The sequence below is a fragment of the Meleagris gallopavo genome, chromosome 30, assembly GCF_000146605.3.
Source record: "Meleagris gallopavo isolate NT-WF06-2002-E0010 breed Aviagen turkey brand Nicholas breeding stock chromosome 30, Turkey_5.1, whole genome shotgun sequence".
Lineage (NCBI taxonomy): Eukaryota > Metazoa > Chordata > Aves > Galliformes > Phasianidae > Meleagris > Meleagris gallopavo.
Genome location: NC_015040.2, coordinates 1,322,932 through 1,346,901, shown reverse-complemented (window position 1 = coordinate 1,346,901; position 23,970 = coordinate 1,322,932). Strand labels below are relative to the sequence as shown.

Genomic DNA, 23,970 nt, shown 5'->3' with positions numbered 1-23,970 from the left:
GGGCTTACGGTGCTGCTGAAGTGCTGCAGCTCCCAAAACACAGCTGCTTCAGCACACTGAGGCCAGCCAGCAGTCCATGCTCGATGTAAACCGACTGGCTACCACTTCTCAAGGGTACACGCGGTCCTCAAAGGAAGCACACACTGCCAAAACTACTAAGAGCTAATTTAAATGTAAATTTAACATAAACCTCTAAGATTTAGAGGTTTATGAAAGGAGAGGAGGTGGCAGAGGAGAAGAGCTTTTCTTCTAACACAGCCTTCATCCAAAAGCCTCATTCTGTGCCTGTGCTGCCCTTGGGGACCCACCATCTCACAGTCTAACGCGAAGATCCCGGGGTAACCATCAGTCGTAGGCAACTTCTCAAAAGTCTTCACAAAGCCATCAAGGCTCTCCTTCCGCCCATCGTGGACATGTTGCTTGAAGGAAAAACAAAAGAGAAGCATATTGAAGGAAGGAAGGGGCAAGAAACCAAAAACTCATTTTCAAAAGAACCATCCACTTCAAGAAAGCTATTTTTTACAGGTGATTTCTAAAGGTTAACGAGGATTAAGGGTTGTCTAGCAGTGGGTCTGAGAAGTTCCCCCTAAAAGCAGCGTGACCAGGTGCAAACCTGGTTCCTAAGTCAGATCAGTGCTAGAGGCATCATACAAACAGCTCACATAGCAGCACTGCATCACGTACCTAAGCATGAGGAGATGGCAGCAGCTTTCAGTTCAGAGCAGCATGACAGGGGAAGGCTCACACCGTGTTACTGCAGGGATCTGCTCTAACTGCTGGCTCTTGGCTTAGCTTGTGGCTGAGGCATGCCCAGCTGCAGGATTCTCACATCAAACATCCCTGTCCAAGCATTAGTGTCAACCACATCATAGCCCACAGATGGCAGGAGAAACCAGGGTAACAAAAGTGGCAGAAAACATCAACGTGTGCCTACGAATAAAAGCCACTGTACCCCAAAGCCAGGCAGCTCGCAGACCACGTGAGCTACTGCCAACCAGTGCTCAGTGCAATGAACAAGGAGCATTTCCAACCACTTCTAAGCATCCCTGCTAGAGTTCTCAGGTCAGTATGTTTCAGCCTGGGAAGGCTCCCTGAGCTACCAGGAAAACTCAGGCAGTGGTTTCCCAAGTGGCCTGAGCCACCGCAGGGCTGAGCTGCTGTTTCAGGAGGTGCTCCTGCTCCGTGCACAGCCACAGATCACACTCAGCCTGTCCTGCCGCTGCTGACAGCCTTCTGGTGTCCTGCCCCACTGCAAGGAAGCAGGAACACTCAGCAGAGCACAGGGCAGAGGCCGTTGCTGCCCTTTTGCCCACTTAGGTGGTTTCAGGTCAGATGGAATTTCTGCACCACACCCCGCAGTGCCGTGCCCTCTGCTTAACTCCCCAGCAGTCTGATTGTTTTTCAGGTTTGGTTTATGCCCAGATCTCAACACCGTGGTGCATAATCACAGTGTGTGCTCAGCCTCCTCCTTCCTGCTTCTCACTCATCTCACCCTGCAAGGAACCAAACCACACTTGGCAACGTCTGAGGATGAAGGCTGCAAGAGGACAAACTGGGGCAGCAGTAGAGCTGAAACCTGCAGGCAGAGGGGTAACCAAAATGGGACATGCCCCAGTTTTGCACCGGTTATTACTGTGGGCACCCCCAAAGTCCAGAGAACTGCATCACTGGAAGATAACGAGGCAGCTGGACCACATCGAGCTGATCTCTGCCTGCACCCAAAGCCAGCACTGCTCAGAGGCTGTAGGAGCAAGAAGCTACACTCAGCAATTCTGCATCTGTGCCCATGAATCTGCTTGTTTCGATGAATAAGTGAGTAGAGCACGCTACCAGGCCAACGAACAGTAACTATTTACTTCTCCAGCTTCATCTTTTCCCTCTCTCTGCACTGTAACCAAGCAGTGAAAGAAAAAACAAGTAACAAAATAACAAATCGGACGTTTTTCTACAACAGTTGATGTTCTACAACTGTCCAGCTCTTCGCCACTGAGAAGAAGGGAGAAAAGTTGTTTCTGTTCTTCAGACCTGAGAAGGAAACAGGCTTGGCTGCAACAAAGAGCAGCAGGCAGCAGCTCACAGCTGGGCTCCGTGCACAGCTCCCTCCTGCCACCTCCTGCCACACTCCCTAACTGCAGCATAACCCAACCAAGCAGGGAGCCGTTCTCAAATGCAACGCTCTCCTACAGCCAGCTATGCATCCAGAACAGTTTCTAACTATAATCAGTTGCTTTTCCAACGCCCTCCTTCAAAGCTGAATGATGCTGCGCTCCCTGGGAGCCCAAACATCCCAAAATCTCATTGCATATTCCCATCCTGAGCAGGCTGGGGGACTCAGACCTTCGATTTCCTGAAGGATTCATTTGGATGAGAAACCCAAGAAAGCTGGAATGCAGCAGGCTCTGGCAGCACAACATCGAGGAGGCAGATGTGAGAGGATGGCTGAGCCCTGGAGCACTGGTGGCATGCTTCATTGAGTAAGAGGCTATTAGAGAGATTGTATGTTTCTTAAAAGGCCATGAGGTTTTATGGTCTACAACAGCCACGCAAAAACATGCAGAGAAGTCATGTTTTATAGCCTCATCAATTTCTCCTGACTTCCCTGCTGGGTATTTGTGGGGTGGTTTGGTTTTCCTTTTTGGAATGCTGATTAAAAAGAGATCCTAATTCCAAATGAAAAAGAAAAAGTAGCAGCATGGGCGATCCCCTCCATGCTTCAGGCTGGGCAGGGCAGGCTTTTAGAACAGTCAGCACACAGGCTCTTCCTATTTTGATAAGCCTGGAATTTTGCCCTACAGTTCACTTCCCAGCTCTAGCTTCTGGCACAGCAATGAGAGCAAACACCTCTCCAAACCTGCAGGCCACTTTGCTGGCCCTGTACTGCCCAGGGACTTCCAAACCACAGCACAGGAAAATGCAAAGGTGCCAGGCTGGTGTCTAATTAAAGGCACTGTGCAAAGGTGCCCCAGACACCACTCAGCTCGATCAAAAGGCCAGAACTCCGGTCCTGAGCAGGCTTTCCACTCTGCTTTCTAAGGCTGTGATCCTTTCCCCACCTTCCTGAAGAGAAGCAGTACATGGGTTACAACAGACTCCTTGGGAAAGTTCCTCCCTCAACACAACAAAGGACACGTGGTGTATGGAAACCTGGGAGAGGATGTGGCCTGCAGCAGATGGTTACTTTGGCACAGGGACGTGGGGAAAGAAAAAAAAAATAAAATGGGAAAAAGGTTTTGGCACACTCTGAAACCGAGTGAGTCCTGAGTTTGTTCCTTAAAAGGAATTTCCTTATTCCTCACTCCTTCCTTGTTTCCCTGAAGAAGTCTGTATCCAAGCTTTTGCTGGGAGATTTAAAGCATGTTTACATTTTGATTGGAAAAGTGCTAAAACAAAAAAATAAATCACATTTGTAAAATGGAAATCACCTCAGCTCCACACAGCTGTGCTCCTCCCTCCTGCCAAACATTTAATTTTCCTACTTTTGTGTAGCAAAAGACATTTAAGAAGTACTTGCTTCTCCTCCACACCCCCAAGGGAATCCACCACCACTGTATGCAGAGGACAAACGTCATTAAGAATCAAAAAGGTGTTGCTCAACAACTTACCTTAGCAACCTGGCAGCCTGCTGAACCCACAGCTCCTGAGCAGCAGCTGTAATGAGTTTCCCATCCACCCGGCACTGAAAGAGCAAGAGTTAAGAGTCAAAGAGAAAAGTCCCCTCAACAAGACCTAAACTTTAGCTCCCAGTGCAAGAGGTGTCCTGGGTGAGCACAGAAACAATAATTTGTCAAGCAGAAGGGGAAAAAATAAGTATGGATTCATGGTCAGCAACCTAAGGGGCTTAAGATTCACTGACCATGGATGCTTTGGCAGAAAACTAACAGCGTTCATTCAAACTAGGCTAGCATCTTGCTGCAAACAAATTGATCCCAGACCAGTGAACTCCCTCAGACAACGAGAGAGGCCTCGTGCTCTCAGGTCTCCTAGAAGACTTATTTCTCAAAAGACACAGGAATTTCGTTCCCTTAATCTTTTTCTTTTTTTAAAGCTGTAATAACCTCCTCTGTTCCAGCCCCACTGTCACATCTTAGGGACTGTTCCACTACTCTTCAGCAGCTCTTTGCAAGCCTGTGCCACCCAGTGACAAAACTAGGAACTGCCACAGCCTGCGAGCGAGCGACAAACTCCAGAGCCACAAAACGTTCCACAGCAACTCCAGCCCCAGACATCTGGGGATCACACCCAGCACGCAGCTGACCCCCCCCTGAGAGATGTACCTCTCTGCTTGCGCAGCCTTCCCCAGTGATGGACACACTCCTCTTTGCGGATGCAGCTTCCAGAGGCTGAGACCATGTACTCAGTGCCACAGCGACAGCAAATCCTGCAGGAGGCTTCAAGAGAACACAGAAGTCAGTCAGGTTGCTGCAAATCCTGTACCTGTTCAACGTGGCCAAAGCATCCCACTCCTCAAAGCCCCACACCTGACTGAAAGAGGCAAATATTTCCGATTAAAAGGATGCCAAATGTGGATTCTCGAACTCCCACGAAGACACAACAATTCCTCTAAAATGCAGTCCTGCAAAATTTACCCCAAACCACTTCTCACAGCCAAAAGTTGCCTGCTGGCTTTGATGCGTAACATTTGCTCCAACAGTTCACACTCTGTGTTGTTTCTACATCCACAGCAAGCTGTGTTGTGCTCCAACACAGTTATTTTAAGAACCAGGATAAATAAGTCATTCTCTGGACACTGGACCTCATGAGGTCTGGTTTCCAGGGGGCTGTGACACTGCCAAGTGATGTTCAAGTTCCCCATGGGCACAGCTCCTCTGCTAGGATTCCCTACAACACACAGCACAGTGCAGCCCTCCAAGTGGGGACCTCTCCCTCCTGCCACCTGCACTCTCAGAAGAGCCCACAATTCAAAGAAGGGAAATGCAAAACACCCCAGACAAGGAGGTGACTCTCATGCACCTGCTTTCCCAGCAGTTCCCCAAGTTCTAGCACACTGCTGCTCTGCACAACACCTGTCTGGTCCATTTCCATCTGTTGACCGTGGTCACAGCATTAGCAGACTGGTTAGAAAGAAGGAAAAAACCTCAAAAATCCTAAAATATCTGTAGGAAACTAGAGAAGCAGAACCAGCAACATGCTCTCAGCCTGCCAGCTGCTGTACGCAATTCTAGCTGAAGAGAAGGGCTCACACAAATACAGTACTTAACAGTGTTAATGTAAGAGAGCTTTCATAAAGGTTGCTTCAGCAACCACAGGACAAATGTAGACACAAGGTGTTAACATGGATGAGCACTTAACACACTTCAGCAACGTCTCTCCAAAGAGATGCTCAGAGGAGCCTGACAAGACACCTCAAAATGTACCCTAAGTATATATTTTATCCCTCCTGCATCACAGTCTGCCCCATTCAGCTTTTGAGAAGCATCAGTCCTGCTGCAGGATATTGGAAAAGTCAGACAGAGGATCCCACCCTGCCCAGGGGAAGCCTGGCAAATGCTTTGGCTAGTTGCAAAAAGGGCTCTTGGAAACCACTTTGCCCAGTACTGCCTAACAACCACACCAAAACCGTGCAGCCAAAGCAGCACAGCACGACCCAGACTGGTGCTACACTGTGGCACCATCACAGCAAGCTGCGTGCAGAGACCCAACAAAATCACTGCCCAGGAAGAGAGAGAGCATCACCAGGTGCTGATGAGGAGCTTCTCCTCCCCACCATCACAACAGGGCCGGAGTTTGTCTAAGTGAAAAATCCTAAACCCACACTGGCTGAACAGCTGCACAACACATGGCAACACAGGCAAAGGCAGCTCCATGCTGAGAGCAGAACATCTCGATACAAAAAGACGTGCTGCACGTAGGACAGGCATCTCCCTCCAACTGAGACACAGCAGAGACTGCAGAATGAAACAGCCCAGCTTACAGTCAGTGCTCTTCTTCTCCTCTGCTGTGAAGAGGACGGCACGGCCTGGCTTCTCTGGGTGAGGCATGGGGTAACCATTTTCCTTCAGCTGCTCCTCAGTCATGAGATACTCCTTCAGTCGACGGTACAGGGCAGCTCCTGCATGCATCAAACACAACGATGAAGCCAGACCACAGAAGCAGGTGCTGTTTTCTCTTAAGCTTTTCTGCCTCACCAAAACACCTGGCAGGAACTCCTCCAATTCACACTTTACTTTCAACTGCCTTTGTTCAGTGTTGACAGCGGCACAAGCTGACTGCCACCTCTCCCAACAACCAGCACTAGGTTGGGCTATCTGGAAAGCAGGACTGAAATTCCTCCCAAGGGCCACATCTTCAGGCCTCTGTGTTAAAACAAGGGAAGCCTCATGCCTGTAACGTTCACTGTGCTTTAACTGATCGTTTGTAACACAGCCCACAGAATACCCCTCAAAGGCTGCCCACAGCTCGCTAAAAAACTCCTTATCAGAAGCTTTTTCCTGCTGTTGATTTCTGACTGTTTCACTCCACAGAGCAGTTATAACTTCTCTGCTCAATAGCTCTTCTTTCAGTGCTGTGTTAAACCCCTCCAATATTGCTGTGCACCCTTTGATGTAGCTTAGATGAGCTATAGGGCCCTTTCAAGCTTTCCTCACGTCAATTCCTTCTGCTCCGTGGCATCCCTGTCTCTCCTCTGATCTCCTCAGCAATTTGCCCATATCTCTTGGCAGCCTGAATACCCATAAACAATTTGACTCAAAGCAAATAATGCTTGTGGCACAATCCTTTGGCTACTACATGACCTTACTGTGACATTCCTAAATGTGAAAACGAGCCCTGCAGAGCAGATGGAGATATCAGTGCGTTTGCCTTTCATCTGACGGGCACACCACAAAGTAATCCTTCAGGGGAGGAAAGTTAAAGTAAAATCAAGACAGAAAAAAAAGCCACGAGTCAGTAATACCCAAAACACAAGAGGCAGTTCTGAACAGCTACCGACACTACATCAAAGCCACACGGACAACATCAGCAAACCCACAGCCCAGAGCAGGGAAGCAAGAAAGGTGCTCATCAGCACCGCGCTGCCATCAGGTAATAACTCATAACTCAGCCCCACAGATAAGTCAAAGCTCCTCATGCATCAGCAAGGTCCTGCTCTTCCCAGTCCCTGTGTTGTACCTCCAGCTATAATTTCCAGCCTACAGCTTTGCAGGAGCAGGGTCTTACCTGTTAAATCCTCTGCTTTCAAGCTCCCTGACCGGTTTAGGGTGAAGCTGGTCTTAGCAGCAAGCTTCCCTCCCAGCACAGCTTCATGGGACACCACCTTCTTGTTACTTGTTTCTGCAGCGACAAGAGGGAAGAAGCAGAACAGGACAGAGATGAAATACTCAGATGCAACTCTGGAAGAGTAAGTGACTTCAGCCCTCGAGTTTTGGGCACAGCACACAGGCAAACAGAGGACTGCATTTATCCTCTCGCATTCTCTGCTCCAGAAATCAGTGTGTGTACAGTGGTGCAGTGTTCCTAGCTTACTCCAGCACTGCAGGGAGCTTTCTGCTTGCACTGTCAGCCCGCTGCAACTTTTTAAGGGCAGAGAAGGCCATTTTTTTACAGCTCCCCAGGAGACTCTGGGAGCTCTACTGCTGACTGCGCACACCAAGCTGCCATCCTGAGCGAGAGCAAAGAGGGGCTGAGCACAGACACAACTCGACCCATCTGCAGTGAGCAGCTTTGCTGGGTGCCCACAGGCCAGACTCCCACACTGCACCTTTCAGCTTCCTTCAGAAAGGCCTTGGGAGCTCTGGAGTGTGCTCAGCACATCAGATAATGGCAGATAGGTGCTTTTTAGTAATCATTAACTGGCAGCCCTCTCCTAAAGGCCAGCCTCCCAAGTCCAGCCGCTCTGACTAATGGCTAAGAAGGTAATGAAGACAGAGGGGAGAAAAGGGAAGAGACTGGGAAAAAAAAATTCACAAGAACAGCACAAATTGATTGTTTAATGTACCCTCTCGAGAGCCAATAATGAAATGTCTTAACCCTCTTCGTTTCTCTCTTGAAGCTTAATGTGTGTAACAGATTTCTGCGGTGATGGACGAGTCTATCACTTTGAAGGTATCATGTGAAAGTTACTCCATTAGCAGGGCTTTTCATTTTAAAGAACTTGTGCTAAAAAAAAAAAAAATAATCCATGTGGCATTATCTCCATTTAGGCTCAGACAGCCAACAAAGCATTGCAGGACTCGCCTCTTGAAGGCCCATTAAAGCTTGCCAGACTATAAAAAGCTAACTGGAGTTGTTTGCCTTTCAGCATAATGCTTCTGAGAAATGGGTCTGTCTTTTCAACAAGTTTTTTCCGTGGCTTCTAATCCAAGCAGGGCTCCTTATTAAACCACAAACGTGGTACGTACTGTTCGTACTGGAGGGGGAATTGGGCACGAGGCTCCTGAGCTTCTTTAAGGTGTTCACTGCCACGTTCAGGTAGATGTTGCGACTGGTGCTGCGTTCATAAGCCACCTTCTCTTCTGCCAGAGCCTGCAAAGAGTGCAATTCGTTACCATGTACTCTGTTCCCACTGCTGCTTTGGGAAAATTTGGGATAATTTGGGAAAAAAAGAAATATTTGCATCTTAAAATGCAGAATCCAAGTACCAGACTCCAAAACATAATTGTGTCACAGCGCTAATATATACTGGATCTTGGGACTGCCAAGAAATAACATATTTTAAATGATGCTCCAGAAACATTTCTGTATAAAACCTTCCCTTAGGTTAACAGGGCAGTGTGGAGCTGCCTGGGAAAGGCTGCCTTCCTCACTTCAAGGGCAGCACGAGGAAAAGACAAAGCTCTGAACTGGACAAAAAAAAGAAGTTTGGACAGCAGCCATTCCTTGAGTGCGATAGGAATGTCTTCCCTAAGGAGCTGCAAAGGCAAAATATTACCCAAACTATAAATATCCTCATAGCATCTGTTTTGGTTACAGAACACACCACAGTGCCCTGTGCTGGCCCAACTAATAGCAAAGCCAAAGTTTTCCAGTGAAATACATGAGATTCTCAACTCTGCTTTTGGAAAACTTACTGTAATATTCCCTGCTGGCAGAAGGCTCCTTACATTCTGCTCTGTTCACAGGCAGCAAATTCTGCCAGTTGCATCCATCTTGCTTCTACTGAATGCTCAGACTGTAGGATGCGTTTGTATCAGAGCAAAGGGTCTTTTTGTCCAGCTCAGCCACAATGCACACCCTTAAGTCCCTCTTCTGGACTTAATGAAAACGCTGTGTGTTCTCCCAGTGAAGAGAAAGATGGGTTTTCCTATTGGAAACCCCCGGTGGAATTCTGTTTTCTGTTGCCTGGTTTGGAATTATTTGACATTCACCTTCTCTATAGAGGCACACGGGTAGGAGAATATTCTGGTTTTGCTGCCATTTTAGAAGGTCTCAGCCAAAGCACAGGGCTTCATACAGTGCCACAGACATTACTCACATGAAGCAAGCACCAGTACAGACCTTATCAAAGGCTTCCTGGGAGGAGGAGCAGAATTTCAGGCACTCATCAATGAAGAGATTGAGATATCTTTGACGAATGTTTGTTGGGACTTTAGCACCAAATTCTGTGGGAATAACAGGCCTCTGTAAGCTGGCGCTCTAGAGATGAGACAGAGAGAGAAAGAGGCTATTTGGGGTTTAACAAACACGTCACCTCGAGACTCCCATTTTCTGTTGCATTATTCACTTCCTTTCTGAAAATCTGTCCAGACCTAAAAGTAACACAAATCACTTCTGGTCCTAAAAAACACTGCTTGAAGCTTCTGTGTCCTTTCAGTATTTGAACTGCTTCAAAAAGGTTTCGTTACACAGCTCCTCCAGCTGCACAGCAGCCCCAGCAGCATTAGTCACAGCACTGCATTTGCATAGACAAGCATCCCAGACCACAAAAACGATGACATTTACATTAAGAGAGTTGAGATTAGCACAGCACCAAGCACTGCAATTTGAGCTGAAGGCACAAACACAGGACACCAGGTAAGACTTGTTCTTTCTTGTAAGTGCTGAAGCTGTAAGGAGGGAGGGAGGCTTGCTTCTGGCAGCCAGCTAATGCACCCTGCTTCCCTGGGGTTCCTGTGACCTCACTGCATTGCTTTTGTTTCCTTTCTAATGCTGCTCGTGCTCCTGTAAGGATTTTCCCCCCTCAAATTGAGCAATATGCTATTCATGCATAAAAACTGCTTGTTGCACCCAGCTACCACCTACTGCTACCAATCCATCTCCCAAATCACACAAGCTGCCTCTTTCTTTGGAGAAGAAACTGCACACCTCCAGAGCACCCAATTGCTTTGTTGATCCTCCTCCATCCTACCCAAGAGACATCCATTACCAAACCCATCTGCAGCAAACACAGACCCAAGGAGGACGAGGGACCTGAGGGAAGAGAGCATCTTTTCCTCATGAGACTTCCACTCTGATCCATCTCTTTCTATTCCTGGGTCTTGTTTAAACCTGTTGAAGGGGGGTTGGTCCTTTTCATTACACACGTATGTTTTCTCAGCCTCCCACACAACCTCTCTAACAATGGCAAGCATTTTATGCTTTCAGCTTTTATTTAGCTTTGGGTTATTACACATCGCTATCAAAAGTACACAAAGGCTGGGCAGGTATCAAAAAAGAGGGGGGGAAAAAAAAAAGCTTTTTCCCCAGATATAAACTGCAGCACGAAGTTTAAATCGTCACATTTTAACCAGACAGGTTGCTGCAGGACGCTATTCATAAATGCCTTCCTCAGTCTGGCCCACAAAGGCTGGAAGGTCACCAATCCATTCACTCAGGAGAGACCTCATGTCCCTGACACAAGCAGCTACAGCCCCAGCCAGACAGCCCAACAAAAGACTCAAACTGAAAATGAGAGATCAATATTCAAAGAGAGCAGCATAGCACTTAAGTATTTCTAGCCTTCCATGCTCCTCAAGTGTTTAATTTTTTATACAACACTATCGAGGAAAACCACAGGAAGAAAGAAACCCATTTAATCACCCTAATCAAAACAGCACTTCTCTGAGAGCTAAGTTTGGAACAGCAACAGTTCACCACTGCACCCTCAACGAGGGATAACCAGAAATGGAGCTGAAAACAAGGCGTCACATCTCTTTTACCTGCAGGGACGGAACGTGCGCTATCCTTTTCTGCACAGTGGTGCTGGTGGTCTTGGAAGCCATCCCAGCTAAGGTGCAAGCCTTCAGAGGAAGGGTGGGAGCTTCGGAGTCATTGGCAGGTGTGACACTCTTGCCAGCAGCAGCCTTCTTGCCACTCACCAGGCCTGCAAGAAACAGACAACACGCTTCAGGAGAAAAGCTACCACGGGGCTTCGAGCTGTCACAGTGGACTTGCTGTGCTACAAACTGCATTTTTCCCAAATAGGAGCCTCCCAAGGGATGAAAATTAAGTAATTTTACCACCTTCCAGGCAAGGATGAAGGAGCCTTCTGCTAGGAACCATGCCTTGTTTTTGGTTATTTTTTGCTGTTGTTGCTTTGAGGTAATTGAGTCAGTGGAGTTTAAAGAGTTAACCCTGCCAGCCACAATGCACCACCTGCTCATCAGGTCAGCTCCGAGCCCTTCCAACCACAGTGGGACACATACTGATGAGCACAAATTAGTACTTCCCTCCTGCTCAGCCACCTCCTCGAAGAGGAAGAAGAGCAAACAGTCTCCAAAGAATAAACAGGAAAGAGCTGTACATTTAGCCTGGCGCTTTTTGGAAACTGATGGCACTTCTCAGGGGAGAGACCTTCCATCAGTGCCTATGAGCAAAGATTCCAATTGTGGCCCTCCTGACAGTTCCTTCCCATTTTCAGCCTGAGAGAAATTTAAGCACAGTGAGCATCCTTCCAACAGCAGAGAGGACGAGATAGCGATGACAAGTAACGCTGCCGGCTTACTTTGTTTGACTGCTGCAGTAAGGGCTACATTTGGCACGTGAGCAATCCTCCTCTTTTCTCCTGGCAAAGACAGGGAGGCCTTTTGGACAGCCACGGCCAGCTGTGCTGCCTGCTGCTGGGCCAGCTGGATCCTCTGGTAGCACACCTCCTGTGCTGTGGGCGGGCGGTACGGCCGGACTACGGGTCTGTTCGGGACCTCTGCCTGCACAGACAAAAAGGTTTCTAGAGCCAGCAATCCCCACCCTTTGGTTCTCATCCACCCAAAAAAGGTTTCTCTTCCCTGACCCATCCATCTTAGCACATCTTGGTTTTGGAGGGAAGATCCCAACCGTATTCCAGAATGCAAAGCTCAGTCAGCCACCACAAAGCGCAGCACCGATGATTCGCCCTCTGCTGAGAGCTCTCATCCCTCTGGGATTTCCCTGAGCTGGTATTCAAATGCTTCTCTAATGGCCAGGGTGCCTGCTGTCCATCACCAGTGCTGAGCCCGCTTCTGGGCTCCATCGACACCCAGCTCCACATCTGGTGTTAGAAAACAAATCTGGCCCCACACCCCTCAACACCACCAGCTTCGGCTTCTAATAAAATGAAAACTATTCCCCCTTCCCCTTTGCTACACGATTCGGATTGCTGCAGCTCATTCCTTCCCTCCTTAGCTGTCTTTCCCATCCCAAATTACCAGCACCACCTTCCCCAGCAGCTCCCCACCTCCCAGCAGCTTTGTTTCAGCACTCTGGTTCCTACAAACGAGTTACAAGTCACACGCACACGTACGTATTTATGGGATTAGAGAATTACACAGAGCAGTTCTGAGCACTGCCCCTGCTGCTTGGGGAAGCATTGCATTGCTTCGGCCGTTACTGACACAACCACCTTACATGTGCATTATCTTTATGTCCAAATTTAGGTTGTGGTGGGAAAGGTGCCAAAAGTGACGCTGGCATGGAGCAGAAGAAGAAGAGAAGCAGTACAAACTTTGCCACATTACTTAATAACCACGGAAATTTGAGAAATCAGCTCAAACAGCCCCGTGTGTAACACAGCTTCGGAGACCTCCAGCTGGGGTGAGCTGGCACCTCCTGCATTCCTGCCCTCTGAGCCGACAGCGGCTTCTGGAAAGCAAACTGAGTGCAGCCAACCATTAAAGGATAATTACAGCCCTCCTAGCAGGACAGGACACTCATTTGCTGCCTCACCTTCAATTCCTTTGACCCACCATTCCCCCTCAGAAACTCAGCTAAGAACTCAGCTCCCTCCCCTTCAGCCTGCTCAGTGTTTGAGCTATAAATCACGAGCAAGGCTGAGCAAATATTCGACCTGGAGGGACGTGGCAAAGCACGAGTAACCATGAAAAGCAGCAGTTCAGGTCTAACAGCACCTCCTGAACACACCTGGCAGCAGCACAGAGCTGCCAGCCCCAGGCAGGCATGTCCCGGTGCTGAGCACACCAGGCTGGCTCTGTTTGCCCACACGATGGTTGTGCTGGCGCTCAGGGCTTTGGAAAGCATTTTGGGATCAGCTGTCACATTAAGAAAATGTATTTTGGGATTTGTACACGTCTAAAAGGCACCTATTTGCAATAAATATTTGAGTTAATGAATTTCCAACCCATTTGTTTCGGTCTCTTATCTCTTCACTTTGGAAGAAAGGGGCCTTATCAAAACACATGAACTGGCTGAAGATATGTAGTTAAATAAACAGCATTGTATTGACCTCAGGGCTTCAAATTATTAAAAGCAAAGAAACCTTTCCTAAGCAGAGCAGAAAGGAAGAACAATTAATTTGGGCTTCCCAGCTCAAATCAGTGCTTCAGCCGCCACTCTTATCCTGCTAGAACATAAAACTGACTAATCTGCACTCAGCACCTGGAGGGAAACACATTAAACCCTCAGAGAAAACAGAATTAAAATCCCAGTGAGAAAGAAATAAAAAGATCAGCGTGTCTTCCTTGCTTTTTTTCCTTTTTTAATTCTCCTCCGTATTTCAAGTATTCCCACAATCACAAAAGAACAACCTCAAACAAGATACTGTCAGTATCTTCGTTCAATCAGAGCATATATAAACGAAGCAAAGGTTTTTAACATCTTACAAGATTCCTCCAGCTGTCTTTTAGTTCCACACAGTAAGGAGAAGTACCACTGAGCACAGCCTGACCTTGTTCTTAATGTAAGTGACTGACAGAAGCTGTCCTGCAGCAGCAGGGCACACCAGGCAATCCCCACAGCAACAAGGTGCAGAATCCACTCACTCTTCCACAGCTTACCCTTGGTTTTATCACTGTTTCTTGGAGTGCTGCTGCTGTTTGTAACAGATGCCTGACCGCATTTTTAGGAAATCAGAAAGGGGAAGGAGAAAAAGTGATGTAAAAATATTCCAGTGTGAACAGTTCGTATGCTGCTGCCTGAACGTGGGACCACGCTGTGCCCCGACGTCCCAGGACAGAAAATAGTCACTTTAGGTGTCTCCTGAGAGCTGCACTTACATTTCCTTGTTTGACAAGATGAGAGATCCTTCGTTTTTGGCCGGGAAATAAGGTGGTTAAATTCTCTTCTGTCTTTTCTTTATTTACTTCTTCCTTCGATGGCTGTAAGACAAAAAGAACAAGCTTCCAAGACTGAACAGGCAAGGATCCCCCCACAGAAGATCAGACAAACCTCCTTTTGGGTGAACAGAGGGTCCTTGCAGGTGGAAACACCACCTGTGAGCTGTTAAATGAGACCCACTCCGACCCCCAGAGCCACCAGCAAAGCCACGACTGCTCCCACTGTGGTGACCAGGGCTGCATAGCACACAGCTTCATCACCATTCTGTCCAGCCCCTACCTGACACAGAGATGGGAATGCCTTCACCTCCAGCCACCCACTTCCCACGGCATGCTGAAAACTCAGGATGTTTGGTTGTTTGGTTGGGTTTCTTGCTAAGAGCTGACTCATTTTCTGCTGGTATGACACACTTCCAGAGCAGGTCCTGAACGCGTGCCCAGCACCAAACCACTGCACTGCCATGGCACACACAGGGAAACATCCCTGCATCTGCTGCCCTACCCACAGAAGGGCTGCAGGGCCCAATCCCTGGGTGATATTTCTGAAGGCAAGAAACCCAGAGCTCCTGCACGAGGAGCCGAAACTAACATCTCAGACCTGCTCCTGAAGAGGAAAAAACACCAACAAAAGAAACTTCAAAATAACAAGCGGAGAAAAAAACATTACATCATCTTTGTGTTCAACTAAGCTGATCCTTTAGACAGGTTTATTCCTAAATCTCAGGCTGGACCAGGCTCTGAGCACCCGACGGAGCTGTGGGTGTCCACACTCACTGCAGGCGTGTTGGACTGGATGGCCTTTAAAAATCCCTTCCATCTCAGAAGATTCTAAGATTTTCTAGCTGATCTGCACTCAGCACTGCCTGCAGCCCCAAGCAGTGCTGTGAGCAGAGGCAGGACTGACAGCTTTCAGATCGAGGCCAGGGGCAGAGCTAGGATGAGCTCCACTCCAGCAGAGCTGTGCCCATCTCAGGAGCACTTCACACCACATGCAGCACTCTGAAGTTCTTCAGCCCATTATTGCAGGTCGTTACATCCCTAATAACCTCTCTCTCAGTTATCCTTCCAAGTGGAAAAGTACCAGGCTGCTCACATCAACCTTCCCTCCAACCAGAGCTGAGCTCAGGCCACAGGGGCTCCAACTACAAAGTTATCCCCTAAACAACCCCAAATTCCCAGTGAGCAATGCCATCCTGCTGGAAAGCTGCAGGGAAGCAGGTCGCTGCCAAGCAGCTCTCTCTCAAAGCACCTCTACACTGCGGTGTTTTCCAGAACAGGGCAGAATTACACTTTAATCTGAGGAATATAAGGTAACAGGTGTGCAAAGGCCAGGTTCAGTGGGACAGAGGGGCACTGAGCACAGCCACTGCACACCTGATAGCAGCACCTGGGTTGGTGCTTCCTGAATTTGGCCCATTTTGAGTCTTATTTGGAAAGCTCTGAAAGGAGTTTAAACTGGGCAACAGAGCCAAAAATAAAGCTGCCTTTCCTAGCTGAGAATTACACTAAAAAGAGAACAGCTGATCCTAAACAAACAAAAATCAAGCCATGCTTAATAGATTACACAGAGACCTGCCTTACACCAGGGCACCACACAGCAGGGTTGGAAAGGCCCTCAGCTGTCAGCAGGCAGAGCTCTATCAGAATGGATCACTGCTGTTATTGCAACAGAGTTTGGCAAAAAGCTTTAAAACTCCCAGCTTTTCTGCTCAAAAGATGAGCTCTCCTCCAGCAGCTAAACTCAAGTGCAAGCTCTTCAAAACAGCTGCAACAGGGATAAGATTCACCCAACATACAGTCTACTTCCATAGTGCTCTTCAGCAACTTGAGCTACACAGCACCACTAAACCAAAACGGTGTCATTTCACAGTTAGATTTGAGAGAACCAGCTCAAACAGGCATTACCTGCTTCCCCAGCCTCCCCTTGTCTTCAGTTTTCACGTCAGTGGATTCATTGAAAATCCTGAGACACTCCTCCATGGGGTCTGTCTCAAAGTCCAAGTCCTTCTCCAGGCTGGAATAATCAATGTCATCAGATGTTGAGGAAGATGATGATGACTTTGACAACTTAGAACGCTTTGCTTTCTTTGCCTTTCCAGTTTCACTCTGAGAATCTGAACCGCTGCTGTCAGCATCCGAGTCTGAGCTCACGTCAGGTAACGTGGATGGCACAGGTTTGCCCTTGTCATCCTCATCCCCACTCTCATCTCCAAACAGGTCAACGTGACTCAGGCTCTGCTGTTTTTGACCCTTCTTTGGATCTCCTTTTCCTGCGAGATTGACCTTTTCCTTCTTTTGCTCCACTGCTGAGGTCTTGGTCCCTTTGTCTTTGTTTTTACTGCTAGAGGTTTCCTTACCATTCTTCACATCAGCTGTCTTTAGCTTAGACTCTTTCTTGCTGCCACCCAGCTTCTCCGTGCTGGAGCCCTTGGTGACATCCTCACTCTTGCTTTTCCCTGAACTACTGCTGGAACCCTTGGATTTTTCTTTCTTCAGCTCATCCACTCTCTCTGACTTGTATTTATCAGCCTTCTTTAAATTCCCATCGGTTTTCACTTTAACACTTTTGTCTTTGCAGTTTTTCTCTTCATTCTTTGCTTTCAGTTTTTCTTCTTTCTTGCCTACTTTGTCTTTTTCTGCAGTTTTACTCTTCTCTTTCTTACTAACCTCACCGAGGCCAGGCGTTTTACTAACATCCGATTTCTTCCCCTTTGTTTTTTCTTTTGAGTCTTTGTTTTTATTTTCAGTTTCCTGGTCATTCCTACCAGAATATGATTTTGCTGCTTTGGCATTCTTCTCCAATACATTTTTTGGAGGGATTTTCTGTGAACCAGGAAGGTCCTCCACGCCATATTTTCCTGCAGTTTCTTTGCTACCCTGAGAAGTGAAGTCACCCGACGCAGCGCTCCGCTCTTTGCTGGACAATCCATCATCTGATTCACTTTCTGAACCAGCTTTCGATGGAGAGCTAACAGAGGTCGATTTGTATTCTGCATCAGCCTCATCTTCAGAGGAGGAGAACCTGGCACACACTTCATACTCATCGGGTACTTCACAGAGCTTCTTTCGTGAAGGAGAATAGGAATCCTCATAACTAGGGACCCTTCCCCTTTTAGACCCCTTCAGCTCCTTCGTTGTAGCTTTGTTCAAAAGCCTGGCTGAGTAATTTGAAAGTGGGTCATACTCCAAGTCAGTAGAAGGCTTAGAGTCATCGATGACGTATTTATTGTTAGTGACAGTGCTGCTGTATTTTTTAGTCTGTGCTACAGCCTTGGGAACGTATTCCAGCGAGTTACCTTTAGATCGCAACGAATCCAAAGTGTATTTACTTGACTGGCCAGCAGCAGCAAAAGGAGTAGGGTTGTAGTTAGAGTTATTACAGAAGTTGTAGCTACCTGGATTATACTCTAAGGAGGTAAACAAATCACTTTGTGTCCCGGCAGCTGACACAGGTGTTTCTGAAATAAGCGAGGCATCAGAGGCCCTGAGCTCCTTTGTTGTTTCCAACAGCTCCTCATACTTTTTCTGCTCTCTCTCAACTTCATTTTTGACCGCCTCGATGGCTTTGTTGACCAGTTCAAGCTCCAGAATGCCAGGTGTCATGTCTGTAAGATCAGCCAGGGCCCCATCCTCTGTCTCCAGCGAGGGCTTTGGCAGCTCAGGGTTGTAGGGATCATAGCCCCGTTCTGTAAAGGAAAAGCATCATTTGCTGTCAGTAGGTTAGGTGACATTTTCTTTAGATTTATCCCTACGGAATGCACGCACACGGTTCCAAAAGCCACTAGTGACATTCTCTGGGTAGTGGCAGGTACACGGCTAGACTAGATTTCCCAAAGTATTCCTGGACCTTAAGGACTACAGAACTGTTAACAAAGTGCTTTTATTACTCGTGGAATAGCTCTGTAAGTGAAATATTCTTTGGGGCATTGAAGGATAATCACTGCATTAGGACTAAGAGGAGCTGGGCATGCACAGAATTATCTGCTTAATTCAATGAAGTGCACGAGAAAGGACAGAGGATTCCAGCACGAGAACCAGGGATTAGGTTCTCATTTATTGATGCCAATGCCCAAAGCCCACTGAAAGCTCAGTATTTCCCACAGCAGCAGGAGGAAAACGAATCTTAGGTTGAACCCACAGAGCGAGTGCTGCTAATAAGAAAGTGCTGCAGGTGCAAAGGTGACAGCAGAACTCAACTGCAAAGAACCACCCCTGAGACACACACGTTCCACACCCCCATGTGATGTGGGAGTACTCAGAAGCAGCAGAACACCAGAACACAGACACTCAGCAATCACCACATGCCTGCAACGCTCCTGTTGTCTTCTCTTCTGCTGAGGTATGGAGAAGCTGCTGAGAAGGGACCCAGCCTTCCACTGGCAGCTCTTGCAAATTTGTTTATTGAAGGAGTGCGGCAGAACCCAGCAGACCAGAAACTCTCTGCACAGCTTCGTTAGAGCAATGAATGAAGTGCAGTTTGCTCTCTTCGCTCACCGCTTGTCACTCTCCCTTCCCTTTCCCCCTCTGCCACATCTCCTTGCTCCCACCCACCCCCCTCCCCTGGGTGCAGTCTGGATAACTTCATGACAAAGCAGACTCCACTCCATGCCCCATGCCTCACAAGAAAGCCAAGCTGACAGCTGGGAGCAGCACTGCACCCAGGGCAGGTATTTCCATAGCAATTAGGTGATCAGCAAGCAGCTACTGAGGGGTATTACAGTGGCATTAACACAAGCTCATAGGAATTCCCAATTACCACTTGATTCAGGAATACAGTGCAAGCTGCTTATGCAGATGAGTTTCTAAGAAGTAAATACAGGCTCTATATCACAAGGAGAAGCAGTTATCTGAAGTATCTGATACTTTATAATGAAAGCAAAGCATATTTTAAAAGAAAAAACCAACAAAGAAGTGAAGAAGAGGCCATTCAGCAAGTGATCAGAAGCCACAGGTTAAGTTATTTGTTGCCTTTTGACTTGGAGCAGGGTTCAGTGCTCACTTTATCATAGCACTTGGATGCTACTACTTCAGAGAAGCCTTTTTCCTCGCTAGAAGGACAGCAGCACCATTATAAAAGAACTAAATAATAAGCAGAGTGATAAAAAAGACAAGAATTGGTTCCGCAGTTCCCATAAGACAGAGGGTTTCTTTCAAAAAGAGGATCAGCAGCTGGACTTAAGGATCCTCATGGGTCCCTTCCAGCTCAGGATATTCCAGGATTCTGTATTCTCTGACCATGAGTGCTCAGCTCCCTTCGGCTGTAAGAACCACATCTGTGTGGCAGGTGGCAGAACAAAGCTCCAAGCAAACAGGATGGTGGCACTGGGTTAAAATAAAGGCAGTGGTTTCATTAAAAAAACAAAAGAACAAAAAACTTTTTACCCTCTAGGGTCTGAAGGGTTTTTAGCAAACTAATTAGCTCCTGATTGAGCAGGGGCTCTGGGCAAACACAGCATCACAGTGTTCCAACTGCCAGCCCAAGCTGAGCTCAGGACAAGGTGGGAAAGAGAAGCAAGGTGCTGTGTTTGTAGTTCCATCCATCGCCACGTGCTTCACAGCCAAGGCACTAAGAAGCCCTGATTTCTCTCCACCTCATGAAACATCAGCAGTAAGAAGAGCAGTACTGAAGTCTCACTCAAGAGGGAGACCTAAAATTTAGCACAAGAGCTGTTAGAGGGACAGCTGAAGGCCTGGGAGTCTGTTTGGAGGTCAGGATTGGGTGGCCTACAAACAAAGGTGAGGTCTGGATCTGAAGACTTGTGCAAAAAAGAAAAAAAACAACAAAAAAAGCAAAACTACACCAGAAACACACTTTGCCCAAGAAACACTACATTAACTACATCAAAACATAGAGAAATTACAAGACAAGCACAGGCTCTGGTGTCCTATTAGGAAACGTGCCAGCAGAATAGCTCTGGACATAAAGGAGAATAAACAGAACCCATACCAACAAAACCAGCCACCTAAAGAGTGAGCTGCAATTGCTCTCTTCATGTACCCAGCTATACCTCAGGATCAGGTTTTCCGTAGAAATCGTCTGATGCTCTGCTCATCTACACACATTTCTTTCAGTGGAAGCATAAGAACACACAACAAACTCTGAGAATGCCAGCAGGCTTTGAGATATGCTCACAAGTCTTTAGTAGGAACACAGTTCTGGTCCCTACACCACTCATCAGGAGCATCACCTCTGGCCACAGAGAGTCTGCAGATAACATAATGGAAACACATGCAGAAGGGAATTTTATGCACGTGGAAAAATGAGATATGCCGCTTGAAATCAGGCTGCCTCTTCAGGTGCTTGGTTTTACTGCTGGGAAGCCAGGGGAGGAGAGAATTTTGTGCCACGGGGACAACCACTGCACACACACACAGCCCTTCCTAAACCTGGATGCACAGAGCAACGGAGCCATCACCTGCTTCTGCACTCACTGCTTTCCACCTCCACGTGAAGATCCACGAGGTCAAAACGAAGTTCTGATGTATCAGATGCCTGCGGTAGTTTTGCTAAAGCAAAACGAGGGGCATCACTCAGCAAAATGCCTCTTTTTGGATGGAGGTAAAAAGGAGCCTCCACACTGTCCTTTGAGAGCCCTGAGATGACAACTCCTCGTAGAGCTGTGGTTGGACACTCTTTAAAATGCAAATTATTTTAATAAATTAACATACCTCAGAAATAGGGAACGGTCCCTCTGAGACACAAAAAGGTGAAGTGAACACCAACACTACAAAAAGCGAGGTATTAAGAATTTACACAGGGAACCATTTGCTTAAACCAGAAGACAGCTTTCAAAGTCACCCAAACCAACCACGCTACTATCAGCTGCTCTGGCAAAGAGCACCTGGAAGAAATAAAAAGGAAAAAAAATAATAAAGGTTCTCCTAAAAAGCCAAGGTGGGTTGTTTTCCTGGCTCTGGTCCTTTTGGTTCTGGAAAAGGAGGCCTCAGCTCTGAGGTGGAGCTCAGAGGAAGGAGGCAGCAATTAGGAACTTGCAGTTATTGCAGTTCATATCTCGAAACAGATGAGTTTGGTGGTCAAACTGCAGACAGCAGTGCTGCCCAAGCACCACCACACCATGCTGGTAACATAAGGTGTGTTCAGCAGAGGTGGGGAAGGTGGAAGCTGCTGGGACACCTCATAGGGGGAGTAAAAATAAAAGCCTTTTTTATTTCAGCGTTGTCACAACAGCTTTGTTAACAGCTTGCCTGCATTTACCATGCTGCTGCTTAGCAAATGGACAAGCTTTGAGATTAGCAATAAATTATCACTGTTGGAAAATTATTTAAAGCTTTTCATCTGAAGTTCCTTGGAAAAGACAGCACAGAATGACCCAGAAAGGTTTTGCCAGTGGGCTGAGCTACTGCTGCTCTTCAGCACTGAGCAGTGCAAAAGCAGTGGCAGTTTGGGGCTCATTGCTGAGTACCCAAAGCAAAACTCCAATTATTAACACTAATATCCAACTGCTAGGAAATAATTCACATTGAGACTTTTCAAACAGCGCATTTCAAATCATTAACAGGCTAGGGGGGCAGGTGAGAGGAGCTAAAGGAAACACTTCTTTCCCTTCAATGAAGCCACAGCTCTCTGTAACCACTAACTTTAATTATTAAAATTAAATGATGAGAGCACAGATAACTTTGTACTGGTGGAGGGGAGCAGCAGGGCAAGGGCTGGAGGTATTACTGGGTTTATATGCTGCTCCCTGTGCCCCTCACAGTCTCACTCCCTTTGAGGTATCAGAGCTTCAAAGCCCGTTCTGAACCAACAGCATCATTTCTTGAGCAGAAACAAAAAAACAACAACAACAAAAAGAAGAAGAAAATGATAAAAAAAAAATACTATTAGCAAGGCAAACACAAGGCTGAGCAGCCATCCCTGGCAGTGATAGAGCACGGTGTGGTTCCTCCAGCTGCTGGGAGCTGCAGGATGCACGGCAGGCTGGGGGGCACTGAAGGGACCGGAGCTCATCCCTTGTTCTGCTTCTGAGGAAGAAGATGGAGCAGAAAGCATCCCCGCCTCGCTGGTACGAGCTGGGTGGAAGTAAGGATGACTTGGAAGTTTAAATAGCACAGCATGGCTGAGTTTCAGAGACGAAGGAAAAAAAATGGAATGCTTGGAGTGGTCGGGTGTCTTCCTTTCTCCCTATTTGGTTTTGTCTTAAAAAGGTATTGGAGCAGTGTGGCCACAAGTAATTCTAGCCCTGACCCTTCACTCCCTGAGTTCTGCAGCCTTTCTCCTGCTTGCTTGAGATAAGTTATCTTCACAGCACCTGTCCCATCTCCAGAACCACTTGGAGTGAAGATCTCCCACTTAAGAAGCAAAATAACAAAACAATACTACTTGAACGCAGTCCCAACAGGACAAACAGATGAAAAGAAAAGCACCTTTTTGGCCGTATTACATTTCAAAGCTTCGGTCATGACCTACAAAGGACTAACGCCAAAATCTAAACTGGTTTTCCAACCTGTCCAGCTTCAACTCACACAGAAGCCCAAATTAAAATAACTCACACACCTGCAGCTCCAGCCAGCACTCTCTTAAAACACCAAGAAACGAAAATCCTTCTGCAGCTCAACCCCCCAGAGCAGAGCATTTGCACAGCCTGTGGATTTTAGACGTGGACGCAGCTCTGAGAAGTCTCATGTTAAATGAATGGTGCCCATGTGAAGCCTCCGGAGGACACACCTCCCCTCGTCCTGCAGCCCGCACAAGAACACGAGCTCACTTCACATTCAAGAACTTCAAAGAATTACCTGAGCTCCCCGTGGTTAATAAATACTGCAGGTATTTGTTCATGCTGTACTCGAGGCTCTCACTATCTGCTTGGCACTCCGGCACAGGCTCCGGGCTCACCACGCTGACCGTGTGCTGACACAGCACCTCTGGGCTGCGGCGATCATTAGGGCAGGACTTCCCACCCCAAGTCCCGCCTTCCTTCACTCTCATCTCCTCCAAAGTCAGATTGGTTTGTGCTCCAGCTTCCACGGGGACTTTCGGACTCTTTCTTCCCTTTTTTAGCACCGCAGCTGCTATCACCTTGGGAGACTTCTTGTCCCCGTGATGCACGTCACACACATCACCTTTATGAGCGGGGTGGTTTCCCAAGCTGGTGGTGCAGCAGTCCCAGAGGGCCACCCAACGCCTCCCAGCGCTCCCAGCAGCTGGGCACAGGGCTGCAGGGCAGGGGGCTGGCATGGCACGGCTCCTCAGGGCAGGCAGGCTGCTCCCAGTGCTGCTGTAGGATCAGCACGGGGCTCCCACACAAAAGCTCTGGGAATCTCTGGATCGGTGAATTTTGTTTTCCACTTCTCCGGCACAAAGGCAGAATCTGGCTTGAGGATAAAACCAGAGGAAGTGTTTAAATGTCAGGGAGGATGCTCCACGTGGATTAAGAAATCCTTCAGCAGCAAAGGAATCCCTGCATCGTGCAGAGGGGAACGTGGGGAGCCTGCACAGCCAGTGCCTCAAGGATATGGGGAGACCACAGAACCTCGAGTGTCCCAAATCCTCCCTGCTGCTCCACTTCTCAGCTTGCTGCTGCTCCCGAGG

The 23,970-nt window shown here is 47.7% G+C and overlaps 1 protein-coding gene and 1 long non-coding RNA gene across 5 annotated transcripts in view; one reads left to right on the top strand and one right to left on the bottom strand.

Annotated features, from left to right (window-relative positions):
- REXO1 (RNA exonuclease 1 homolog) overlaps positions 1-23,631 on the bottom strand; it is a 28,513-nt gene extending 4,882 nt beyond the window's left edge. For all 4 annotated transcript variants that reach the window (XR_004162103.1, XR_004162104.1, XR_004162105.1 and 1 more), the window contains exons 1-12: positions 23,175-23,631; positions 16,326-18,106; positions 14,361-14,462; positions 11,879-12,080; positions 11,094-11,257; positions 9,454-9,591; positions 8,358-8,481; positions 7,177-7,290; positions 5,933-6,070; positions 4,275-4,388; positions 3,603-3,676; positions 309-419 (exon numbers count right to left, since the gene is read on the bottom strand). Coding sequence is in view for 1 of the 4 variants with exons in the window: in XM_010724846.2 (XP_010723148.1) it covers positions 309-419; positions 3,603-3,676; positions 4,275-4,388; positions 5,933-6,070; positions 7,177-7,290; positions 8,358-8,481; positions 9,454-9,591; positions 11,094-11,257; positions 11,879-12,080; positions 14,361-14,462; positions 16,326-18,106; positions 23,175-23,616 (3,504 nt within the window). In the remaining 3 variants the exon portion in view is untranslated. The remainder of the gene's footprint in view (positions 1-308; positions 420-3,602; positions 3,677-4,274; positions 4,389-5,932; positions 6,071-7,176; positions 7,291-8,357; positions 8,482-9,453; positions 9,592-11,093; positions 11,258-11,878; positions 12,081-14,360; positions 14,463-16,325; positions 18,107-23,174) is intronic.
- LOC109363711 lies at positions 9,675-13,465 on the top strand. Its single transcript, XR_002109509.2, has 2 exons — positions 9,675-9,969; positions 12,786-13,465. It is a non-coding gene; the product is annotated as an uncharacterized LOC109363711 (long non-coding RNA).
- Positions 23,632-23,970: the final 339 nt, after the last annotated feature.